General features: G+C 66.1%; 1 protein-coding gene across 9 annotated transcripts in view; it reads left to right on the top strand.

Annotated features, from left to right (window-relative positions):
* KCNT1 (potassium sodium-activated channel subfamily T member 1) overlaps positions 1 to 21154 on the top strand; it is a 62159-nt gene that overhangs the window by 9113 nt on the left and 31892 nt on the right. For 2 of the 9 annotated variants that reach the window (XM_059410345.1, XM_059410341.1), the window contains exons 1-3: positions 16022 to 16104; positions 16823 to 16937; positions 20948 to 20989. In XM_059410345.1, the coding sequence (XP_059266328.1) occupies positions 16856 to 16937; positions 20948 to 20989 (124 nt within the window). In that variant the 5' untranslated portion in view covers positions 16022 to 16104; positions 16823 to 16855. Of the gene's footprint in view, positions 1 to 1913; positions 2058 to 15948; positions 16105 to 16822; positions 16938 to 20947; positions 20990 to 21154 lie in introns of those variants that run through there. The other 7 variants (XM_059410344.1, XM_059410343.1, XM_059410349.1 and 4 more) reach the window with 6 other exon arrangements.

Genomic DNA, 21154 nt, shown 5'->3' with positions numbered 1-21154 from the left:
TGCTGGGGGCTCAGGGAGTGGGCCTGGCCTTCTGGGTTTGAGGAAGGAGAGGAGGGCTTCTAGGCGGCCGCCCGCCTGCCTGAGAGGATCTCGTGCTCCAGGTGAGTGCCCCCCAACCCCGCAGCCGCTCCCAGCCTCTGGGCACAGCCTGCCCTCAATTTTCCAGCTCAGGGAACAGAGTGTGGTCAGCAGACTCCTGTGCCCTCCTGGAGGCCAAGTCCAGCTCCTGCGTCCTCCCGCTGCCCTCCTGCCAGCCCTGCTTTATACTCGGGAACAGGGTTGCTAAAGTGAGGGTACCGTCCCCAGCTCCTTCTGCTCTCCCTGGAGCAGATTAGAAGGGGCCCAGGAGGCCCAGCCCAGGGCCCCCCGACTCTAAAGAACCACAGCTGTGGTGTGGCCCTCCTCGGGATTTGGCTCTTACAGGAGCCTGGGGAGGTGAGCCCCGCAGGTAGAGGCTGCAAGGGAAGGAGTCCTGCTTTCTCCCAAACATCCCACCATGGGCCGTCTGGGAAGCAACACCAAGGGGTGACCTGGGGCTGGACTGCCCTGGAAGGTCCACTGATGCCAGAGGACCGGGAGTCCAGGGTACTGGTTGAGGTTGGGAGCCTGGGTCCCTGTTTGCACTTCTGTGCCACAGAGGCATCCCGTTAAGAGATGTGCAGCTGTCCTGCTGGGTCAGGAGCCACCAAGCTGTTCTGAGGTTATGGGCTCAAGGGGTGGCTAGTAACCCTCTCGCCTGGTGAGCAGAGAGGGCGCATGAGCCTTGGGAGCTGCTGCCCCAGAAGGCCAGGAGCATGGGGGTGGCTGCGCTGGTATCTGCCCACACTTCTTTTACGGGTAACTAGCCAAAACTCACTCCGATGTGGTGATGGGGGCGGATGGGGAAGGGTCAGGAGCCCCGAAAGATGCTTGCAACTCCAGGGACCCCCTTGGCTTACCTAGTCTGGCCCCAAACCCCCTGTGCCAGCATGGTCAGGTCTCTTCCACTCAGGTGATGGGGGCAGGGGGCTCTGTGGTCTCTGAATCCTGTGGACACCACCAAGGGCAGTTCAGCCCTCCCCAAGTGACACCCCACTCCTAGGCTCTGATCTGAGACAAGCCCCTTGGCCCCAGGGAGGCCGAGAACAAGGTCCTCTCTTAAGTCTTCTGGTCAGGCACTCCCCCTCCCCAGGAGCCTGAGGGTTTGGGAGGAGGACTCCGGGTCAAAGACGGGTGTTCTGGACCTGGAGGAAAACGGAGCAGACAGCCTTAGCAGCAAGGATTGTGGAGGGGGCTGCTGGGCGGGCTTCATGGCCCTGAACTGGACTTGACAAACCTCTCCCTGTGTGCTTTGGAGTGAGCCCCTGGCAGGTGCTGTGCATTCCAGTGGCCACAGGCCTGGTGGGTAGGGTGGAGTTGTGGGGTGGGGGGAAGCTGGCCGGTGTGGGTGACGGGCCTGCAGAAGGCAGGGCTGGGGAGGGAGGGGGACTGGGGGTGCAGGTGGGGTGAGAGCTGCTGTGGGCTGACCAGGCAGGGGTCTTTGGAAGGGGAGGGGGACGCACAGGGGAAGGGGATGCAGAGGGGAGGGGTGGTGGGTCCAGGGAGGGGGGGGGGGGGTTGTGCATGACTGACCCAGCAGGCAGGGGCCTGCAGGGGGCCGGGGGTGGGGTCAGGTGGGCAGGTTGGGGCTGCGTGAAGCTGACCCGGCTCCGAGTGGAGGGGGTACTTGGGGGGATGTGGGCAGGGGCCGCTCTCCTGCTGACCCCACGGGGGGACGTGTGGGAGAGATGGGGGTGGGGTGGGGGTACAGACCGCGGATGGCGCTGATGACCCCGCGGGCGGGCGGGGGTCTGCGGGAGGCGGAGCCCGGGGTGGGGGGGGGGGGCGGGCGCGGGGCGGGGGCGGGGGGGGGGGGCGCTGGCGTGTGCCCGCAGGCAGCCGGGCGGCGGGGACGGCGAGCGCCCGGACGCCGGCAGCTTCAAGATGAGCGACCTGGACACGGAGGTGCTGCCCTTGCCGCCGCGGTACCGCTTCCGGGACCTGCTGCTGGGAGACCCGTCCTTCCAGAACGACGACAGGTAGGGCGGGGGTCGCCGCGCGCTCGGAGCTGTCCGCGGTGCTGAAGGCCGGCGCGCCGCCCGCTGCCCTGCAACTTTCCCGGGTTTCCCGGGCTTCCGCGGGGGAAGTTTCGGAGGGGGGCTGGGCGAGGGGGCGCGCACCTTCCTGCAGGGGGCCCGGGGGATGGGACGGGGAGCTCTGTGCGGGGAGTCCTCCCAAAGACCGCCCCCGGCCTGGCCTCCCCAAGGCGGGTGCCTGCCCCCTGCCCCACTCCACGCCCGGCTGACTTGGGGGACAAGGCCAGAAGCAAGCCGCGGTGGAGCCCGGGAGTCTGGCTGAAGGCCGATGTCCTCCAGACTCTGGCTGCGGCCGTTTATTCTTGTCTGAGGGAGCTTCTTTCAGGCTCCTGCCGTGGTCCCTTAGGGAGGGTGACCACGGCCCCTCACCTCCAATTCTCCTGGCTGGAGAAAACCAACATGAGTCTTTCGGTAAGAGACCCGCAGAACCAGCTCTCGGGAATAATTCATACACCAGGAGAGCTGGCAGGAAGCGGGAAGAAATGTTGCTTTTCTCTGCCTTTTCCCCAAATAGCTGTCTTGGGTAAACACCCGGCACTTAAGCTCCGTCAGCCTCAAGGGAGGCGCCTTTCCACCCGCCTTCACTGCAAGCACAGGGACTCAGCGGAGGAGCCTGCAGGGCTGGGGAAGGAGCTGGCTCTCCTTACTGTGTGTACCCGAGCCGCCCTCCATGGCCCCGGGGCACCTGCAGGTCCCTCCCCGCCCAGCTCGGGAGCAGCTGGGTGACGCCCAGTGTCCCCCTGCGGTGCAGCGGTTGACGTCAGCACCTAGCACACGCATTGAAAGGGTCGGACGCGGACTGAGTCCCTGGGATGATCGTTGGCTGAAGCTGACCTGGGAAAAGTCAGATTTGTGAACAAGGTCAGTGTGTAAGGACAGTGAGGAGCTGCCAAAGCGTGTGGAAAGGGATTTTAAGACCGCTGTGCCCACAGCCGGAAGCAGAACGTCCCACCAGACCCCAGCACGTCTGCTTGCGTTCCCATCGGGAGGAGAGCGGAGCAGACCCCACCTGCCCACTCACCGTCAAGGTCGAGAGTTCAGTAGCCAGGCTCCCCGCTCCCTGGTTCCCCTTGTGGGACTGCATATCGTAATGACAAGCCCACCCAGAGCACCCACAGGAAAGTTTCCCATCCCTCTCTGGGGAGACAGAGGGGTCAGGAGAACTCTGCCTGTGGCCAGGGCGCCCCTGCCCCCCTGGAACACAGAGCTGGACCTGCATTCTGAGCATCTTCCTAGGGCAGCGCCAGCCCCTCGGCACCTGCTTCCCTGGGACTCCGTTAAGTCTTGAGAACAGCAGCCCCAGAGATTTTTCCAACGTGGGCAGGAATGGCGTCTGTCACCCGGAGAAGGCCGGGGGCCTCTGGCTGCGTCGGTAAATGCCAGTGTCTGCGGCTGGCATAATTGAAGCCACACATCCCTCTGCTTTCAGGAGAGGATGGCAGAGGTCTTCTCACTGCATGCCCCAGAGAGGAGGCACAGGGCCTTGGTGGGTGTGGCTGGCCCTTGGAGGGTCCACGGGGCTCCTGGGTGGGGAGGGGGCCACTGGTTTGCACCTCTCCTGCCGGGTTCCAGGTGATGCTACCCCTGCTTGCTTGGGGACTGGAGGAGAGCCGGGGAGGTGCGGTGTTGGCTGCCCAGGGTTCCAGGAGCAGACAGCTGGGGTGGGGGGCACTGAGGAATGGGCACGGTGGGGACCTGGAGGGACCTTTCTGCTGCCCCCTGCCAGCCACTGTGCCAGGAGCACAGCGAGAAGAGCTTTTTTTTTTCAAGCTTTTTGGTTCAGCTGTGGCCTTGTCCCTCTCGTGAACCCCTCATGCTGACAGGCTGTGCTCCTAGGTCTTATTGGGGCCAGGGTTGTGTTTGGAGGTGGGGGTGGCTGAGATCAGCTGAGACCCCCGTCCATCGGGACTCACAAGCAGGGAGGCCCAGCCTGGGTCGGAGCTGACAGTCCTAGCTCAGGGAGGAGGAGCCAGGGAAGCCGGGCTGCTGGAGGCCACTTCCTGGATGCCTGTGACATGGGCCCCTAGAGTTGCTACCTCTGTCCGTTTCTCATCCTCCGTGCCTATGTCCCCTCCCCCATCACCGATTCCCAAGGTGGAGGATGGAGGCAGGCTTCCGCCCGGCCCGGCAGGTCCCCTTCTGCATGTATGGAAACCTGGTCAGGGTGTTTCCGGGGACAGGGGCCTGGCCTGGGGTTCTGGGGCTGCAGGCTGTCCCCCAGCACCATGAGGCTGGGGGCTCTGGCAGACCGCACCCAGCATTATCCTGGAGCCCCTTCCGTCCCCCCAGCCCTCCACCTGCAGCCCCCAGGCCCCAGGGCAGACTCTGTGGGGTGAGCTGTGATTTGCCGCCCTGACTCTTGGCAGGCTGCGAGTGGGCAGGAGGGGCTGTGGGCTTCCTGCTCTCCGTCTCCGGAGAAATAAAGCCACCAGCAGTGAGTCACTGCAGCCTCACACGCTGTGGCCTTGGAGGGAGGGAGGGACTCAGCCCACGTGGGTCAAGGAGGCTGCTTCGGCCTCTCCTGGGGGGATGGGGAAGAGCCGGGAGGGGGAGGAGGGCAGAGCCAGAACTCACAAAACTTCCAGGGAGCAGCTGAGGTCTCGGGGTAACCTTCACCACTGCCTGCAGGGCCAGGTCTTGAGGTCCAGGAGAGCAGGACTCTGCAGAAGTGCCCCTGGGCCAGGCAAGGCCTGGGGCTCGGGACTCCCCGCTCCACCTCCTGCTCCCTACCCGCCCCCCAACAGGTCTGCAGCTGACCCTCCCGTGCACTTGGACACCTGAGCACGTGGCGCTAGTGTCCTGGGGGATAGACCTAGGGATCTGAGTGCTTCACAGCTGGGGGCCACAGGAAGGGGTGATGACAGCCCCAGTCACCCCGCAAACAGCACTGTGATGAGACAGCGACATGGAGGGGGAGTTTTGTCATCATAAGTGTTTCTCTGCCTTCTGTCCTGGAACACAGATGGGAGGCTTTCCGCCCTGCCCACCCCCAGGCTCAGGGAGATGCAGCTGGGCTCTGTCCCCTGAGGTACAGGGGGACGCGGGGACACGACTGCCTTGTCCCCCACGAGAAGAACTGTGGGAAGGGCTGGGGTGGGGAGAGCCACAGGTGAAGGCAACGGGCCTGGCATGTGGCCACCTCCTGGCCTGCGTGTCCCTGACCAGCTGCTTTCCACGGCTGCCTGCCGGGCCAGAACTCAGCCTGCGGGGTGGGGGGGCGCAGCTGGAGGCCGGGTCAGCATCGGCGCCCTCCCCTCTCCCCCAGGCATCTGAGTGGTGGGCCGAGGGACCCTGAGAAGCATCCAGGGATCAGGGATCAGTGCCCTCGGGGGCCCTGGGGATTGGGGGGGGCACCAGGCTGCTGCTGGAAGGACGAAGAGGCCAGGACCCCAGGGGACCCCACTGGGCTGTTGGTCTCTGCTCCTCTGAAAACAGAGGAGGGAGCCGGGCTTGCTTCTCTGGAGTCGAGCAGTGCCAAATATTATTTCACACAACAAACTGGGAAGTGGGAAGACAGTCCTGCGCTGCTGGAGCCTGGGGTGGGGTGCGGGGGCTCGAGCACAGACCCCTGCCCGCCCTGCCGCAGGGTGATTGACAGTCGGGGCTCCCGGGGCAAGGAGTCCCCAGCTCTCGGTCCCCTGGGGACCCTCAAACCCAGGTTTTGGGTGCGGAGAGGAGCAGGCAGGACTGGGGTCCCTGCGGGAGGCGCGCCCCTTCCCCTCCGCTGAGCAGAAGAGGCTCAGGCCCCCGCAGCAGGGGGATCGGGAACAGCTGCCCTCAGAGCCACTCAGCTGTAACTGTTAGTAAGTGGACATCGCTGGGCCCCACGGGAGAGGCCGCCAGCGCAGGCGGATCTCAGTGTGGCCGGGTCAGAACCGCCCCAGGGCCCTTCCCTTCTTTCTCTTCCCCCCTCTGTTTCTCTCCCCGGGGCTCCAGCAGATGCACAGGCTTCAGAGCGGGACACTGTCCCTGCTCACCGGCACAGGACCCAGGGCCCTCCCCAGAGCCCCGGAGGGCAAGCACCACCGGGGATCCCTACTCTGGAGGGGTCCGGGGAAGATTAGGGGCCATGAGGGAGGCCGTGGGGACAGCAGGCTAGCCCGAGTTTTGCACGTGGGGGTTCCCTGCCGATGACGAACACAGAGCGCCCTGTCACAGTAGAGGGGGACCAGGGACCATGGACGTGCCCCGGCCCATGCCGGCCAGGCTGAAGAGGCAGCTGGCCTGGTGCCAGAGGAGCTCACTGCTTCGCGCCGGGTCCTTCCTGTGTGGGGCTGCCGGGCTCAGACCTCCTGGGGCCTGCCGCCTCTTCTGTGTCGTGACTCATGGGCAGGGCTGGGTTCGTGGCTCCATAATGAGGGCAGGACAAGGTGGCAACCCCGCTCTGCCCCAGCACCTGCTCCCTGCCCTGCCCCAGCTGGCGGCCTGGGTTCATTGCAAACACATAGACTTGGAGGACACACGGGCCGGGGAAACGGCCAGGGCCCCGGCTGGTGGGGCCCAGGCAGGGCTGGAGGATTCTTGCCACCTTCGGGACCTGCGCAGTAGGACTGGGTGGGCCCGGGACAGGGGGGACATGGGGCTAAAGCCAAACCCCTCAGCTCCCCCCAGACACTCTGTTCAACCAGCGCAGCCACCCCTGCAGAGCCCGTCACCCCCGGGAGCGGCTGTTCCTGCCCCCGGGCTCCTGCCTGCTGCCCACCGGCCTCTCTGACGGACTCCCAGTCTTCCTCCCCCGCTCCCCGGCTCTGACCCGAAATCCCTGTGCCCCCAGCTGCCGCCGCGCCTCTATCCCACCTGAGCCCCGAGGCCCGCTGCCTCACGCACAGTCTGGGCAGCGTCTGGCTTCGCGCTGTCGCGGCATGGCCCGGGCGCTGGCGTGTGGCCCCGGGAGCTGATGCTGGATGCCGTGAGGCTGCTCCAGGGACGCGTCCGTCTGGGGCTCACTGCGGCACGGCTGCGCGATCCAACCAAGGAAGAGCTAGTGTTGGGGAGTAAAATTGCTGATTTTTTCCACTCACCTTCCCGGTCCAAGACTCATGGCTGTGCCTCCCCCACGGCACTGTGAGTGGGCCGGGGCTGTCTGATTCCGTTCCCCGTGTCACCTGGGGTCCCCCACAGGGAACAAGGGCCTGAGTGGTGGGGAGGGGGAGGTAAAAGGTAGAGAGAAGGCGGTGACCCCTGTGGAGTCCAGGCTCCTGGGGGCAGGTCGTGCCTTTCTCCAGGTGGGGGTTGTGGGGACTGGGGTCCCCCAGCCTGAGAAAGTGAGCAGCAGGCAGACAGAGAGTAAAGGGACACCAGGGAAGGACAGGACGGGGAAGGGCACAGGCCCACGTGTGCCGAGACGGGTCAGCCGGGCTCTGGGCCCTGTGTGTGTGTTTGTGGACTGGGCACGCCGCTGTCTTCTGGGCGCTGGGGGAGTAGTGGGCCTCAATCCGTGTGCCGGCTGTCCTGGCCCCCCTGCTCATGCCCTGGAGGTATCTCGGAGTCCCCAAGATGGGGACTTGGGTGTCCCCCGGGAGCCGTGCTCCCCCTCCTGGCGCTGGGCTGTGCCAGCTCTAAGCCCACATTGGGAGACACGTGTGCGTGACTCAGAGTTCGCTTCCTCCCAAATTAGTGTGAAGCGCGGCATGGACCCCCTATGAGGGGCACCAGCATCCTCCAGGGGCTCCAGAACCATGATTGGTTTTGGTTTCAAACTGTAGCTCCCGGTAGCACCTGTTGGGGTCCCCGTGATGGCCGTTTACCACTGCGGCCATGTCGTGGGGGGACTGTCGCACCGTGCAAGCGTCCGGAACAGAGCAGGGAGGCGGCAGGGCTCGGGCCGTGCTGCAGTCAGCTCTGGCTGCGCGACAAAACGGCCTCGACCAGACAGCTGAAGCAAGAGATGCTGACGTCTCAGAGCTCTGGCAACGGGAGGTCCGAGGGCACGGAGCCCGCACGGTGGGTCGGGCTGACGGCCTCTTCCCGGTTTACAGCCACCTTCTCATGTCTTCACGTGGTGGAGAGGCGGAGGGAGCGCCCCTGCCCCTTAGCGAACCCTAATCACCCCCAGGGACGCCTCCCAACACCATCCCACTGGGGGCTGGGCCTTCAGCATACGAAGTTGCAGGCTTGGCGGAGGAGTTAATGCTACGAGAGAAACGGCAGGTGGCAAGTGGCCCTTCCCTTCGTAGGGTTAAGCTCTGCTTTGACTTCACAGCCTCTTGTGTCCCCTCCAGGCTGGGCGTGCGCGCAGCGAGGGGCCCTGTCCAGGGTTCCAAGGCTGATTAGGGGAGCTTTGGGAGGGGTGGGCTGCAGAGAGTACCCCAGACCCAGACCCCTAACAGTGCTTGCAGCGAGGCTCCCCGCCCTGGCCCCAGAACGCATGCTTACGCAGAGCCTGTGCACACGATCTTTTTTGGAAATAGGGCCTTTGCAGCTGTGATCAAGGTAAAACTCTCAAGGTGAGATGATTCTAGGTTAGGCTGGGTGCCGAGCCCCGTGGCCAATGTCCCTAGAGAAGAGGGGACAAGGGCAGAGGTTGCGGGGACGTGGCCTCAAGCCAGGAGCAGGGCCCCGGGAGCCGGGAGAGGCAAGAAGGACCCTAACCTGGAGCTTCCGGAAGGACCGCTGGCCTCGGGACGGGCAGAAGATGAGTCCCTGTTGTCTTAGGGCCCCAGGTTGCCGCACCCCAGGACGCTGACACGGCTATCACAGGGTAAAGGCGGGGGGTGCTCCGAAGCCAGGGACCCGGCACCTGCCCCCTTGTCTGGGTACTAAGGGAGCTTGTGGCGTGGGGCTGTGGAGGGCACCCTGGGCCTGCAGAGTGGTTCCTGCCCTTGTCCGGTGGGACCCTTGGCCCACGGAAGTTGGATGGAGTCGGAATAACGTGGCGCGTCCTTTTGCTGGGGTGTTTTCTGGAGCGGGTCCTACACTGACGTGGAAAATCGGTTTCTCAGCGGAGAAAGAGAGGCTCCCTCCCCCTGGGCCTCCCCCGGCCTGTGGGAACAACGGCTCCCGGCTCCCAGGGCTCGGGCTGGGGGGGGGGCCTGCGTCCTTTGTGACCTTGAGCCTCGATCGAGCCCAGGAAGGAGGCCACCTGCAGGCAGGGAACGCGGCTCCCCTGGGGCAGCAAGGGACGGGGAGGAGGTGTCTGTGCTGGGCGGGGGCTGGGGCCTGGGGCAGGTGCGCAGGGGTGTCTGTGCTGGGCGGGGGCTGGGGCCTGGGGCAGGTGCGCAGGGGGGTACGCGACGACAGAGGCCAAGGTGCCCACCTCTCCTCTCCACAGCTGGGTGCCGGGCAGGAGACCCACACCCCCAAGCCTGGCAAGGCCCCGGCCAACCCGCACTGCGCCTTTGTCTTTTCTAGAGGTGGGAGTCCCTTCTGGGAGGTGAGCCGGCTGCCCCCCCTCCCCGGGCCCCCCCCCCCCCCCGTCCTGGCTCCCTCCCTCCTCCGTTGCCCCTTTCCAGCCTCAGTGGGCCCTGGGTGGGGCGGGGACGAGAGGCTGAGGTGAGCTCACCGGGGCTCTCCCCGTATGCAGCCCCTGGAGAGCCCCAGACGCTCCCCAGGGGCCTGCCCTGCCCGCGCCCCACCCCCCTGCAGCTAACCAGCAGCTGACTGTCTCCCTCTGTCTCTGTCTCCATGTCTGCTCGGTCTTGCTCTGCCTCTCCAGCCGGTTTGTCCTTCGTTCTAGGCCCTTCCAGAGCAATTAACTAGGGCCTGGGAGCAGGGAGAAGGCCCCCAGCCCTGTGTCTCCTTCTGGAGGGGACTGTGGCCAAGAACTCCAGCTGAGCCTGGCAGGGGTTCTAATGCCCGTGAGGGGAGATGTGGCCCCATGGCCAGGCAGTGCCCCGACCGCAGCGGCAGCCCCCACAAGCCAGCCCCGCCACATTCCTCTGGACCTGCTGGGCGGGAACGGGGCACACGGGTGGGCTGTGGGAGCTGCCCCAGGAAGACAGCCAGCCAGGACCACCCCCCGCCAGGTCGGATGAATGATAGTCCTCCAAGGATGCCCCTGTCCTAATTCGTGTGAATGTGGCCTCAGATGGCAGAGACTTTGAGAGTGGGACCAAAGGAAGGATTTTAGGATGAGGAGAGGCTTCTCCCTAAGCGCTATCCCAAGTGTCCTCATTAGAAGGAGGCAAAAAATGTTAAAACGGTCAATTTTGTTGTGTGTGTTTTACCCCAATTTGAAAAGAGAGAGGCAGAGGGCAGTTTTACACAGACAAGCTCGTATGAGGACAGAGGTAAGGATCAGGGGGACACAGTCCAAGCCAAGGGACACGGCAGCTTCCAGGGGTCACAGCCCTGCGGTACTGACCACGGACTTTGGGGCTCAGAACTGGGAGGGAACTGCTAGGACAGCCGTGGGCACTGGAATGCACAGAATTATCGGGGGAGAGTGGCCATGGGAGAAACCACCCCGTTTCCATCTGGGGTGTGCCCCGGCCCGCGGGCCAGCCCCACTCTGGGAAGCCACTGTCTCCCGGCAACACGCTCCCGGCGGCATGTACAGGGGACTCCCCGAGACTCACGCCATGTGCTGGGGAGCCTCTGGTGGTGCCCGGGGATTAGTGGAGGGCGTGGAGGGGAGTGGGGGCTGGGGGTCCCGGGGGGAGCTCACCCCTCGCGACTGGTTTGCTCAGACCAGGAGTCCTGTGTCCTGTCTGGTTATTGGGATCCTTGGACTCCTCGTGATTCCGAGCAGCTCCCACCCGGGGCGGCCCCCCCAAGGTCTCCACGGCTGCCGGGGACTGTGAATGGGGTGGGAGGCCACACCCGGCCTCACGGTACCCGACACGGTGTCAGCGGCTGAACTTCTAAAGTCACAGGTTGGGGTTCAACCCGCCCGGGGCCTCAGAAGAGTCCTTGTGTGAAAGTAGGGTCACGAGGTACCCACGAGGTCGTCGAGGGGGCCCTGCGCCTACATGATGGGCCCTTTTACAGAAGGCAGTTTGGAGGCAGGCCGAGGAGGACACCCCAGGGGCAAGGCGGGGAGGGAGCCGCAGAAGGGCTGGCCCTGCCAGCCCCGGGGTCGGGACACCCACTTTCCCTTGTCCGAGCCGCTGGCTCAGCGCTGCTTCCCTGCGCCGGGAGGAACTCCACTGTATAATTAAGAAGACTCAGCGTGACCTTGAGCTGATCAGAAGGACATTCTCTGGGGGGCCCAGTCCCGTCGCATGAGCGCCCTGAAAGCAGGACGTCTTCTCTGGCGGGATATGGAAGAGCGGGCGGTTTGAGGCACGGGGCCTCTGGCACCCAGTGCCTGGCGCTCCAGATGGGGGGCCGCAAGCCAAAGATGGAGGCAGCCCTGGGGAAGGGAGCAGGTGGCAGCCAGCGAGACCAGGGGCCCTGCCGCCCGCCGGGGTCTGGAGGAGTTGGAGGAGCTGCCGGCGAAAGAGCCCAGCCCCGTGGACGGGGCCGAAGCCTGGCGATCCCCCAGGACAGACGGAGCCGGGCTGTGCCCGGACTCACCCTGCAGCACTGGCAGGGGTGAGGCATTGCCTGCAGTCCAGCTGCGTCCGGCTGCCCCTTCCAGGGGCTTCAGCCTGTCCCTCTGCCTCCAGTTTCCTCACACGCTGGCTCTTGGGCCCAAAGGCCTCGTGGACCAAACAGGAAGGACTTTTTAGGTGATGCTGTGGCCGCCAAGTCGCCCCGTATCCTGCTGGGTTGGGGCTGGCTGCTCATCCCTGCTCTGGGCGGGCACAGCCCCCCGCTGCCCTGCACGGACCCCATGTGCGTCCAAGGACCGCAGCTCCAGGAGCATCCCCGCAGGGCCCTGCCACCTGCCTCCTCCGAGTCTCGCCCCCAAGTGTCAACCACGCGCTTCTGCAGCTGCTGTTGCTTCTTCGTCCAGGGGAGCTGGGTGTGTACCCTGACCCAGAACTCCTGCTGGAAAGGCAGAAAAATGCACACAATTCTTTCTCTCTCGTCACCGGTTTCCCGAGCAAGGCGGCGTGTCCTGGCAGCCCCGGCCGTGACCCCGCAGGGCCGCTTCTCTGACCCTCCTTGTGGGCACGAGTTCACCCGCGGGGCCACAGAGGCTCAGCGGAACCCCCAGCACGCCCACACCCCAGTTCCCGGCACCTGGCGCGTGTCGCCACCACAGGCCGGAGGGCCTTCGCGGACGTGGTGAGATGGAGGCTTTTGATGTGCGGGATCTTTGCTGTGCCCCCGTGGTGTCATAGAGTCCTCGGAGAAGGGAGGCGGAGGCACCGAAGCAGAAGTCAGCGGCATGAGGCTGGGCCCCGAGAAGTTGCAGAGACGGGGAACATCCCTCTCCAGAGCCTGCAGAAGGAACCAGCCCTGCCCAGCGTGGAGCTGGGGTCCCAGGACTATGAGATGATAAACTCGTGTTCTCAGCCACTCAGTTTGGGGTGAGTTGTCCCGGCAGCGGCAGGAAAGCCCTCCACCGCGATTTAATCCTCGCCCGTCCCGGTGCTCACCTGTCGCTGCTGGTCCAGCGGGAGCCCCTCCGGCCGGGCTCCCTGCCTTCCCTGCCAGCTTCTCCTCCCGGCGAACCGCACGCCTAACAGAAAACTTATCCTAATCGTGTGTAGGGACATAGCTCAGGGCACACGCATGTTGGGCAGCCTTCCCCAGAACGTGTCATCTTCCTAAACTGTCCCAGTGAACCACTGTCCCCTCCCTCAGCCGCGGGCCCACGCCGCGCCCCGCGCCCCGCGCCCCTCGTCTGTGGGTCCGGCTCCCCCACGGCGTTTCCGCTCACACAGAACTGGTCCCGCGGTGCGGGGCTGACCTCTGCCGGCACCAGACCTCCAGCTCCGCGGCGCTGCAGCCGGCGCTGGGGCTCCCTCCTCTCGGAGGCCGAATGCTGCTCCGTGGTGCGGACAGACCACGTCTCGCCCTCCTTCTGTCTTTGGGCTCCCGAGCCGCTTCCACGTTCAGCTCCCGTGTGTGATGCCGGACACGGTGTGCGACTGCCTCCCGGAGACCCTGCTTCCTGCCGGCGAAGCTGCCGGCTCACGGGGAAACCGAGTTCAGCTCTTTGAGGAAGCCCCAGGCCCTCCCACCGCCGCCGCCGCCTCTTGTGATCCCAGCGGCGCGCGCGGTGCCCAGTTCTCCACGTCCAGTACGTTTTCTTTCTGCGGGTCGATCACCGCCGTCCCGGCGAGTGCACGGTGGCGTCTCGTTTGAGTCACGCTGCCCTCGTGACTGGCGGTGTTGAGCACCTTTCCGAGGACTCCCTGGCCCCCAGGAGCCGCCCAGGCACCGCCCCGGCCCGGCGACGGTGCCTGTCATCAGGACACCCCCCCGGGGTCGCCTCTCCCGACATGGGGCTGTGGGTGAGGATGCCGAGGACCCCGCAGGCACACCCCAGCTTGGCTTCAGAGGGTGGAGGCCGGCACCCGCCTGGGGGTCCCCGGCCCACGCTCTGCCTGCTGCTCCTGTTCTCCCGAGCCCCATCTCGAGAAGCTTCTGCCTCTCCCTGGGCTCGAGGCTCTGGGGCCAGCCCTCTTCCCTGCCTGCACACCTGTAACGTCCCACCTGCAGGCCTCACCCGCTCCAGGTCCCTCTCCAGCCCCGCCGCCCACAGCGTGCCAGGCGTGGGCGCCCAGTCCCCCCACGAGACAGTGTGGGGCAGGCACGTGAAGGGTGCCCAGAGTGGATCTGGCAACACACCCCATCCGCTCCTCTGGTCCTCCCTGTCTCGGGGCATCACCGCCCACCCACTCCCTCAGCCCAGGTGGATTCCCCCACCATCCAATCCTCCCGAAGCCTGGCAACCTCCACCTGTGCTCCCCGCCTCCGCCAGGCCCAGCCCCTCTGGGCACAGAAGATGCAGAGCGACCCCTGCTCCGCGGGGCTGCTCCAGCAATAGAAGGAAAGCCGTGTTCATAGTGCTTGGGGAAAGGGAGACGGCTCTCGGCTTCCGCCCCCCCTGCCGCAGCCACGGGGCTCGAGCTTGTCCAAGCCCAGCAGGAGTGGGCAGTTTGGGACACTGCTCACGGTGTGCCGTGGCCAGGGAACTTGGTGCCCCATGCCCGGGGTCTCTCCTCCACGTACAGGAAACAGGGACCGTACAGTAAACTGGATGACCATCTTCCAAATAAATCAGAGCTTATGTAAGCGCTGCAGCAGGCCAGCTGGAAGGGCCTCCGCCACCCACTCCAGACAGCGCGGTGCCGACGGTCGCCTGGTGGTCCGTCCCTGCGCATCAGCGGAGGGTTTCCGTTAGGCCCCGTCTTATGTAACACTGGGAAAACCCTCCTAGGTCCCCCTTACCATGGACCTCGGAAGCCATCGCTGCATGTGGACCAAGTGCCCTCAAAACCCAGGAACAGGAGAACACAGGGTAGCCGTGGCAGACGCGGCCGTCCGGCCAGATGTGCAGGCTGTCCTGCGGTGGACGGGCGCGCTGGCCGTCTGCGCGCATACAGCCGGGCGCCGCGCCATCGTGGCCACACGACCACGAGCTTGCGTCCTGTCTGTGGGTGAAAATGACTCCCAAGGAGCCCCGCGGCTTCCTCCGCCCCCCCCCCCGGGTGGCCCGCTACCCGCCCTGCTCCTTACTGAGCAAAGGAGCCACAGCATTGCCCAGAACCCCGCACTCACTGGGGGCAGCCGCTCCATGTCGTCCCGCGGGAAGGGGGACAAGTGTCCGCCAGCTCCTCGCACCACCCCCCAGGAGCAGGCGTGGGGCTTTCCACATCAACACCTTGTTCCTTTGAGGCAGATTCCTGATGGGGGCACAGCCCGGGGGGGGGGGGTGCTGGGGGTCTGCCGAGACCCCAGATGGCTCTGTGCCAGACCGTCCTGCCTCTCCATGTCGGGGCAGGGGCCGGCAGGGGCTGCGGGTTCTGAGGCCTACCGTCCTTCCACAGACCTTCCAGAAGCCAGGCAAGCTGGAGCCCCCGGTCTGGGCGTCCAGGTTCAGGCAAGTCAGGAAAGCCTGGAGCACTGGCCGCTGAGTTCAGCCATGCTTCTCAGCACCTCCTGCCCCCAGCGGGCTCCAGCCAGAGCCTCGGCCCCCCCGCACCCCCCTCCCGCACCCACACCTGCTGGCAGCTCCCTGGCCAAGGGCCTCACCTGCCTCACCTGCTGGCTCCTCCGACTGTTTCTCCCCGCCTCCATCTCCTCGGGAATCCACCTCCGACCTCTGTGCCGCATCTCCCCACTTAACAAAACTGAAGCTTGCACTGTCTCCCGGGTTGTTCCCGGTCGCCGGGGTGACCCGAGCCGTCCCCAGCGGGGCATCAGGCGCAGACGGGGCTCCACCACGAAGCAGCTGCTTTGTCCAAAGCAGGGCCCTTGTACCTGGCACAGAGCTGAGCCTAGCATACGGGCCCTGCTTAGCGAGTGCCCCTGCGAACACCGATGGAGGGAGGGTGGGCAGACAGATGGGGCATGTCCCACCTGGCGGGGGTGGGATCACCCAACCTGAGCCAGCGTGGGTTTGGGGGCCTGGCAGGTGGGCACAGCTCCCGCAGGCCATCCAGAGCCCCACCTGAGTCCCCAGGACTCGAAAGCTGCCTGGGACTTGGGCACACAGCTGAGCACCGCTCGTGGGCTCCAGCCGCTCTTGCCTGCGGAGGTGAGTGGCCAAGAGCCACCAGCTGTCACCGCGCCACTACTGCTCCCCTCCCCCAGCGCCGTGACTGTCGTGATTCTTACTACTACTTCCGTTACAAGGCGGCGCTGGCCCCTGGGCGCTGAGACCCCTCCCGCCGGGACTCCCCCGCGCGTCCGGCCGCCCCCCCTCCACGGCCTCTCGGCGCCCCCCGCCCGCCCGGCCGGGCCGATCCACTGCGGCGGCGGCGCGGGGAGCGCGGGGCGGGGCGCGGAGATGGGAGCGCCGCCCCCGCCGCCTCCCGCCCGTGCGCTCCCGCAGGATGGCGCGGGCCAAGCTGCCGCGCTCGCCGTCCGAGGGCAAGGCGGGCCCGGGGGGCGCCCCGGCCGGCGTCTCGGCGCCAGAGGAGCCTCACGGCCTCAGCCCTTTGCTGCCGGCCCGCGGCGGGGGCTCCGTGGGCAGCGACGTGGGCCAGAGGTAGGGGCGCGTGCCTGGGGACCCCGCGAGCCACCGGGAGGGGCTTTGCTTCTGCCGCTCGCATCTCAGACGGGCTCCGCTGGGCTGCACCTGCCGCGTTGCCTGCAGCCCCGGGGAGGGGGGCGATGACTGGGTTCCCCACTGGGAACCCTCACCCAGGCGCGTGCGGAGCCTGTGGTTCCCCCCTCCCCCCGCAACTCCCTTCTGCTCTCAGTAACTGGTACGGCGGGCCTGCAGGTAAGACTGCAGGGGAGAGGAAAGAGAGGAGCCGACACAGTGCCAGGTGGCTCGAGGACCCTGCCCTGCCCTGGCTCACTGAGCCCACACTCCTGTTGGTTCTAGTGGCTGCGTGTCCGGAGGCAGGGCCAGCGTCCTCATCCCCACTTCAGAGGCGGGCAGCATGAGGCCCAGGGAGGTAGGGGGCCTGGCCAAAGGCTGCATAGCAGATTGGAGCTGGGACATAGTCAGGTCTCAGGTTCCCTGGGGACGAGTGCCCCAAGCTAGTGGCCCCCAGGGTGCAGGAGGTCTGTTTCCTGGGGAGGGGGCTCTCCTGAGGAGGGGGCATCACAGGTCCTTCTCCGGTTCCTCTGAGGACAGGGGGGCACGCAGCTCCCCCATCTCACGGGCAGGGGGGCACGCAGCACCCCCATCTCATGGATGAGGACACTGAGGCTTGGACTGCTAGCACTAGTACTTAGCCAGCACCTTCTGTGTGCAGGAAGCCCTTCTAGATGCTGCGGGAGGAACAGAGATGAATCAGACCCGCCCTGGTGTAGGCACACATCGTGGGCACGGAATCCTGTGTCTGGCAGAGAGGAGCAGGCTGGGCCAGGGTGAGGAGAGCGGGGGCTCCCCGGGCTGCTGGTCTTCGGGGAGGGAGTCCAGGAGGTCAGCAGGGGCCCTCCAGGCTGAGCCAGCAGCCAGGGCCGAAGCCCAGGGGCAGGGGCGCCAGGCCTCATTAAGGTCAGGGCGGAGGTTGGCAGGGAGTTGGCCTGGCAGATGGCAGAATCGGGGGTGCCTAGGGAGTCTCTCCCGTGCCCCTCCCACCGGGCTGCAGGCTGTCCAGGCCCCTCCCTGCCTTCACACCCCATTTCCGGCTCCTTGGAGCTGCCCAGTGGTTACTCCCAGTCCCTGGAGCAGACTGTCAAGAATGGAGGCGAAGCGTGTCTAAGAGGCTCGGGGCAGCTAATGGGCAGCCTGGTTGGGCAGGAAGCGAATGCTGGCCAAAGCCCTGAGGACGGCTCTCTCCCCTCCATGGCTTCTTGGACACTGTGGGAGGCAGTGATTCTTGAGGCTCTGGTTACAGCCAGCCCAGCCCTTGGAAGAGATCGGTTCCCCTTGCTGTCCCTGTTCCTGCAGGGACGCGGAGATGGCAGGTCCTGCCCAGGCTGCGTCTGAGCCTGCAGTGCCCAACGGGAGCTGAGATGGCCAGGCCACCTCCTCCAAGAAGCCCTCTCCCATGCCCGCACTCTCCTGCCCCCAGTTCCGTGCTGGTGCTTACGTGAGAGGCTCATTCTGTCCCCGGCAGCCCCTGAAGTGTGGGACCCATATCAGCCTCTTCGCGCAGAGCAAAGGGCACTTTCCAAGGCTGCGTAGTATCAGGGCCCGGAGCCCGGCTGCCTGTTGCCCCCAGACTTTAGACCCATGCTACGAGGTTCATTCTGGACGGGAGCAGAGAGCACCCACAACAGGTTCCTGAGCAGAGCAGGCCTCGCAGGCCTCCGTAGGCAGTCAGATGTGACCGAGCACCCGGCACCCAGGGTCCGGGTGCTGGAGACGGTTATCACAGGGAGCGAGGGGCTGCGGCTCCTGAGCCGGTCTCACCTGCATGCCTGGCTGCCCGCTGGGGCCAGCCAGGGCCAGAGCTCTTCGGGCCACTTGGCGGCATGAGCCTTCCGCAGGGTGGCCCAGAGCCTTCTGGATGCCTCACCAGTGCTGGGGAGGCAGCGGGGCCCAGGGAAGTCCTGCTCCCAGTCCCATGCCCAAGCCCCTCACCCACCCACTCCCAACACAGTGCTCCCTGGTCACAGGGATGCTGTGGGCCCGCATGGGCTCCTCCCCAACACACCCCCAGCCTAGGCTCCCTGGGCTCAGAGCTCATGGGCCTCCTCCAATGCCTTGGGAGGCAGGTGTGGGAGGGGGACATGGTTAGAGATTGGGATCTGGAGGTTGGAGTGATGCAGCCCGTCATTCGAGAGCTTCTGAGCAGGGGGCCCAGTGGGCCCTCCACAGGCGTCATCGCTGCTCTGGGGCCCCCCCGTGGCCCCAGCGACCCCAGGACCGGGTGGGCTTGTTCTTCCCAGGTGCTATGGCAGGTCAGGGAGGCTGACCTGGAAAGGCAGACAGGGCGGGAGAGGATAGGTCTGATTACTGGGAACGCCCTCCACCGGGGTTTGGGTTCTGCACCCAAGGAGGGGTCCCTGGTGTATCCTCGGAGGGGACGCCTGGCTGGGCAGCCCGGAAGGCGTGAAGGCAGCACCAGTGAGCAGGGAAGGGCTGCAGATCTAGGAAAGAGTCGGGGGCTGTGGGAGTTGTGGGGAGTGGGCGGGTGTGAGGGGCGCCCCGTGGGCAGCTGAGTCTGGGGCATCTGGAAGCACAGCCAGGAGAACTCCAGGGGCAGGACCCTCTTGTGGGTCTGGGTGCTCAGAGGGGAGGGGAGGAGCAGGTCAGAGGCCAGAATGGAAATCGGGCCCGGTGTGAGGCGGCAGGTGGAGACCAGGGTGTCCGCAGGGCAGAAAGAGAGGAAGAGGGGTCCCCAAGGAGGAAGGGGAGCAGGAGGGCCTGGGCGGAGGAGTCGTGCACTTGGCCGTGCCCCTGTCTGTGCCCCCGCCATTGGTAGTTCAGGGAAGGGACATCTCTGAGCTGGGCTGACAGGCAGGGTTTAGGGAGTAGAGGGGAACTCCAGCTGCCCGCCAGGGGCTCCGCGCCCAGGCCCTCGGGGGGCGGGGCCTGCGGTGTGGGGGCGGGGCCCGGAGGTGGGCCTGGTGGGCGGGGATTGACGGGGGCGGGGCCGGAACAGGTGGCTGCGGGCGCCGGGCCTGGGTTAGCATCCCTGTGAGCCCGGGTGGGGGCGGCATTGAGCGGCCCCTGGGCGCAGTCTGTCCCTCCCCGCTGCGTCTCTGACCACTGAGGAGGGGCCTGGGGGGGCAGGGCCCATCCCCGCACGCAGGACCCCGGGAGCATCTGTGAACTGGGGCTGAGGAGGGAAGGGGCGCCAGGACTGCAGGAAACACCTTTCACTCCGCGCTCCCGCGCAGGCGCGCAGTGTGCCAAGCCCCGAGCGTCGAGGTTGCATCTGGGGGTCCTCGGGGTGCCAGTGTGGTCCTGCTTTCCTGCTGTTCTTCCCAGGACCCCACGTGTTTGCCCTGACCCCAAGCCTGCCTGTCTCAGTCCAAGGGCGGCAGGCAGAGTTCCCTCCCCGCAGGCGCACTCGCCCTCCTCCCCTTCCTGTGGCCCCCATGCTCCTCCAGGAACCTCAACCCTCCACACCACCACCCCCAGGGCCCCACACCCACTCTCCCTGAATTCCTGGCTCCACCACCACGGCCGTGGCCCTGCCAGACTCCTGGGACAGCTGTCACCCCAACTTGGGGCTTGGGGCAGTGCTGGGGTCTATGAAAGGGAATCTGAGCAAACATGTAGCCTCTGCCGGAAGCACCCGGTGACTCCAGGCTGAGGCCTGGTGCAGCCCTGGCTCCCACTGCTCCATGGGGGGCGCCGCTCCACACACCCGGTCCAGACCTCGTTCCCAGAGCGTCCTGTGGCCCCACCTTGCCCACCCCAGCACAGGGAGCTGCGGGCTGGGCGCTGGGAGGGGAGCCTGCCCACCCACAGGGAACGGGTGGGCGAGTGCCTGTGGCCCAGCCCATGGCAAGGGACTGCCCCAGCCCTACAGGCCGGCTCCTTCCTCCTGCCTGTGGCCTTGGCAAAGAAGTGGTCTTGTCTGAACCCATGCTTCCTCTTCTGGAACGTGGCTGCTTTGAGGATTAAGAGCACGTCATCAAAGAAGAGTAGAATTTCGGCACACACAGACCCCCGCAGCCCCCCAGGCCCGTCCCCAGAGCCCCAGAACTCCCACCCGCCTCCTGTCCAGCCCAGGCCCAGCCATCCTGGGGTCAGTTGTGTGTGGCCAGGTTGGCAGAACCCTTCCGCAGGCGGCCCAAAGGGCAGCCACCGTGTGGTGGTTGGTCAGTGGAGGGGGTGCACCTGGGTACCTCCTAAGAAGCATCAGCACCCAGCCTCGGCCTGTCCTTTCTCTGGGAGGTCAGGGTGCAGGGCTCATGGGCTCTGTGGCCCATAGAGAGCAGGGGAGCAGAGGGCAGGTGGGTGGACTTGAGACAAGGGAGCCCTGACTGCCGCGCCTTATGTGGGAACTGGCTCTCGCCAAGTCGGCTTCCCTGGTGGGAAGTGGGGTAACAGTGCCTTTCCCTGGAGCCAGGGTTGTGGTGCCAGGGGCAGGCGTGGCAGGAGCAGGGACAGCTGAATGGGCTGATCATTTCCTAATCCCTGGGCTGAAGGCGGGTGGCCTTGGCCTTGGCCTTGGGTGGGGTATGGCCTGGGCAGGGGACGCATGTGCCGGCTGCTGCCTGCGCTGTGCTGCTTTCCAGGGCACTGAGGTCTCCAGGCACAGTCACTGCCCCGCTGTAGGCTGTGTCCCGTGGGCCCCTCTGCCGCCTGAGGGCTCTATGGGTTGGGGAGGGGGTGCGTGCCCATGGGTTCGCTCCGCTTCCCTCGGGCCCTGCCCAGCGCCTCCTTGAATGTCCGTGACCCGCCTGGTCCAGGAGTCCAGGCCCCCCGTCCATCCGTCTTCCGTGTTGACGTGAGCGCCTGTGTCTGTCCCCAGGCTTCACATGGAAGACTTCAGCCTGGAGTCTTCTCTGTCTCAGTAAGTGCTTGCAGGGACGCCCGCGGGAACGGGCAGGGGTCCTGGCACCCACGGCACCCTAGGGAGGCAGGGGCTCGGGCCCTGCCCACTCTGGCGGGGGGGAAGCTCCAGGCAGGAGCAGGCCCAAGGCAGCACCGGCCTCCCCCTCCCCGCACCAACAGGAGA

Source organism: Mustela nigripes, chromosome 9 (genome assembly GCF_022355385.1).
Source record: "Mustela nigripes isolate SB6536 chromosome 9, MUSNIG.SB6536, whole genome shotgun sequence".
NCBI classification, from domain to species: Eukaryota; Metazoa; Chordata; class Mammalia; order Carnivora; family Mustelidae; genus Mustela; species Mustela nigripes.
The sequence above is the reverse complement of the archived record's forward strand: the minus strand, read 5'-3'. Positions and strand labels throughout refer to the sequence as shown.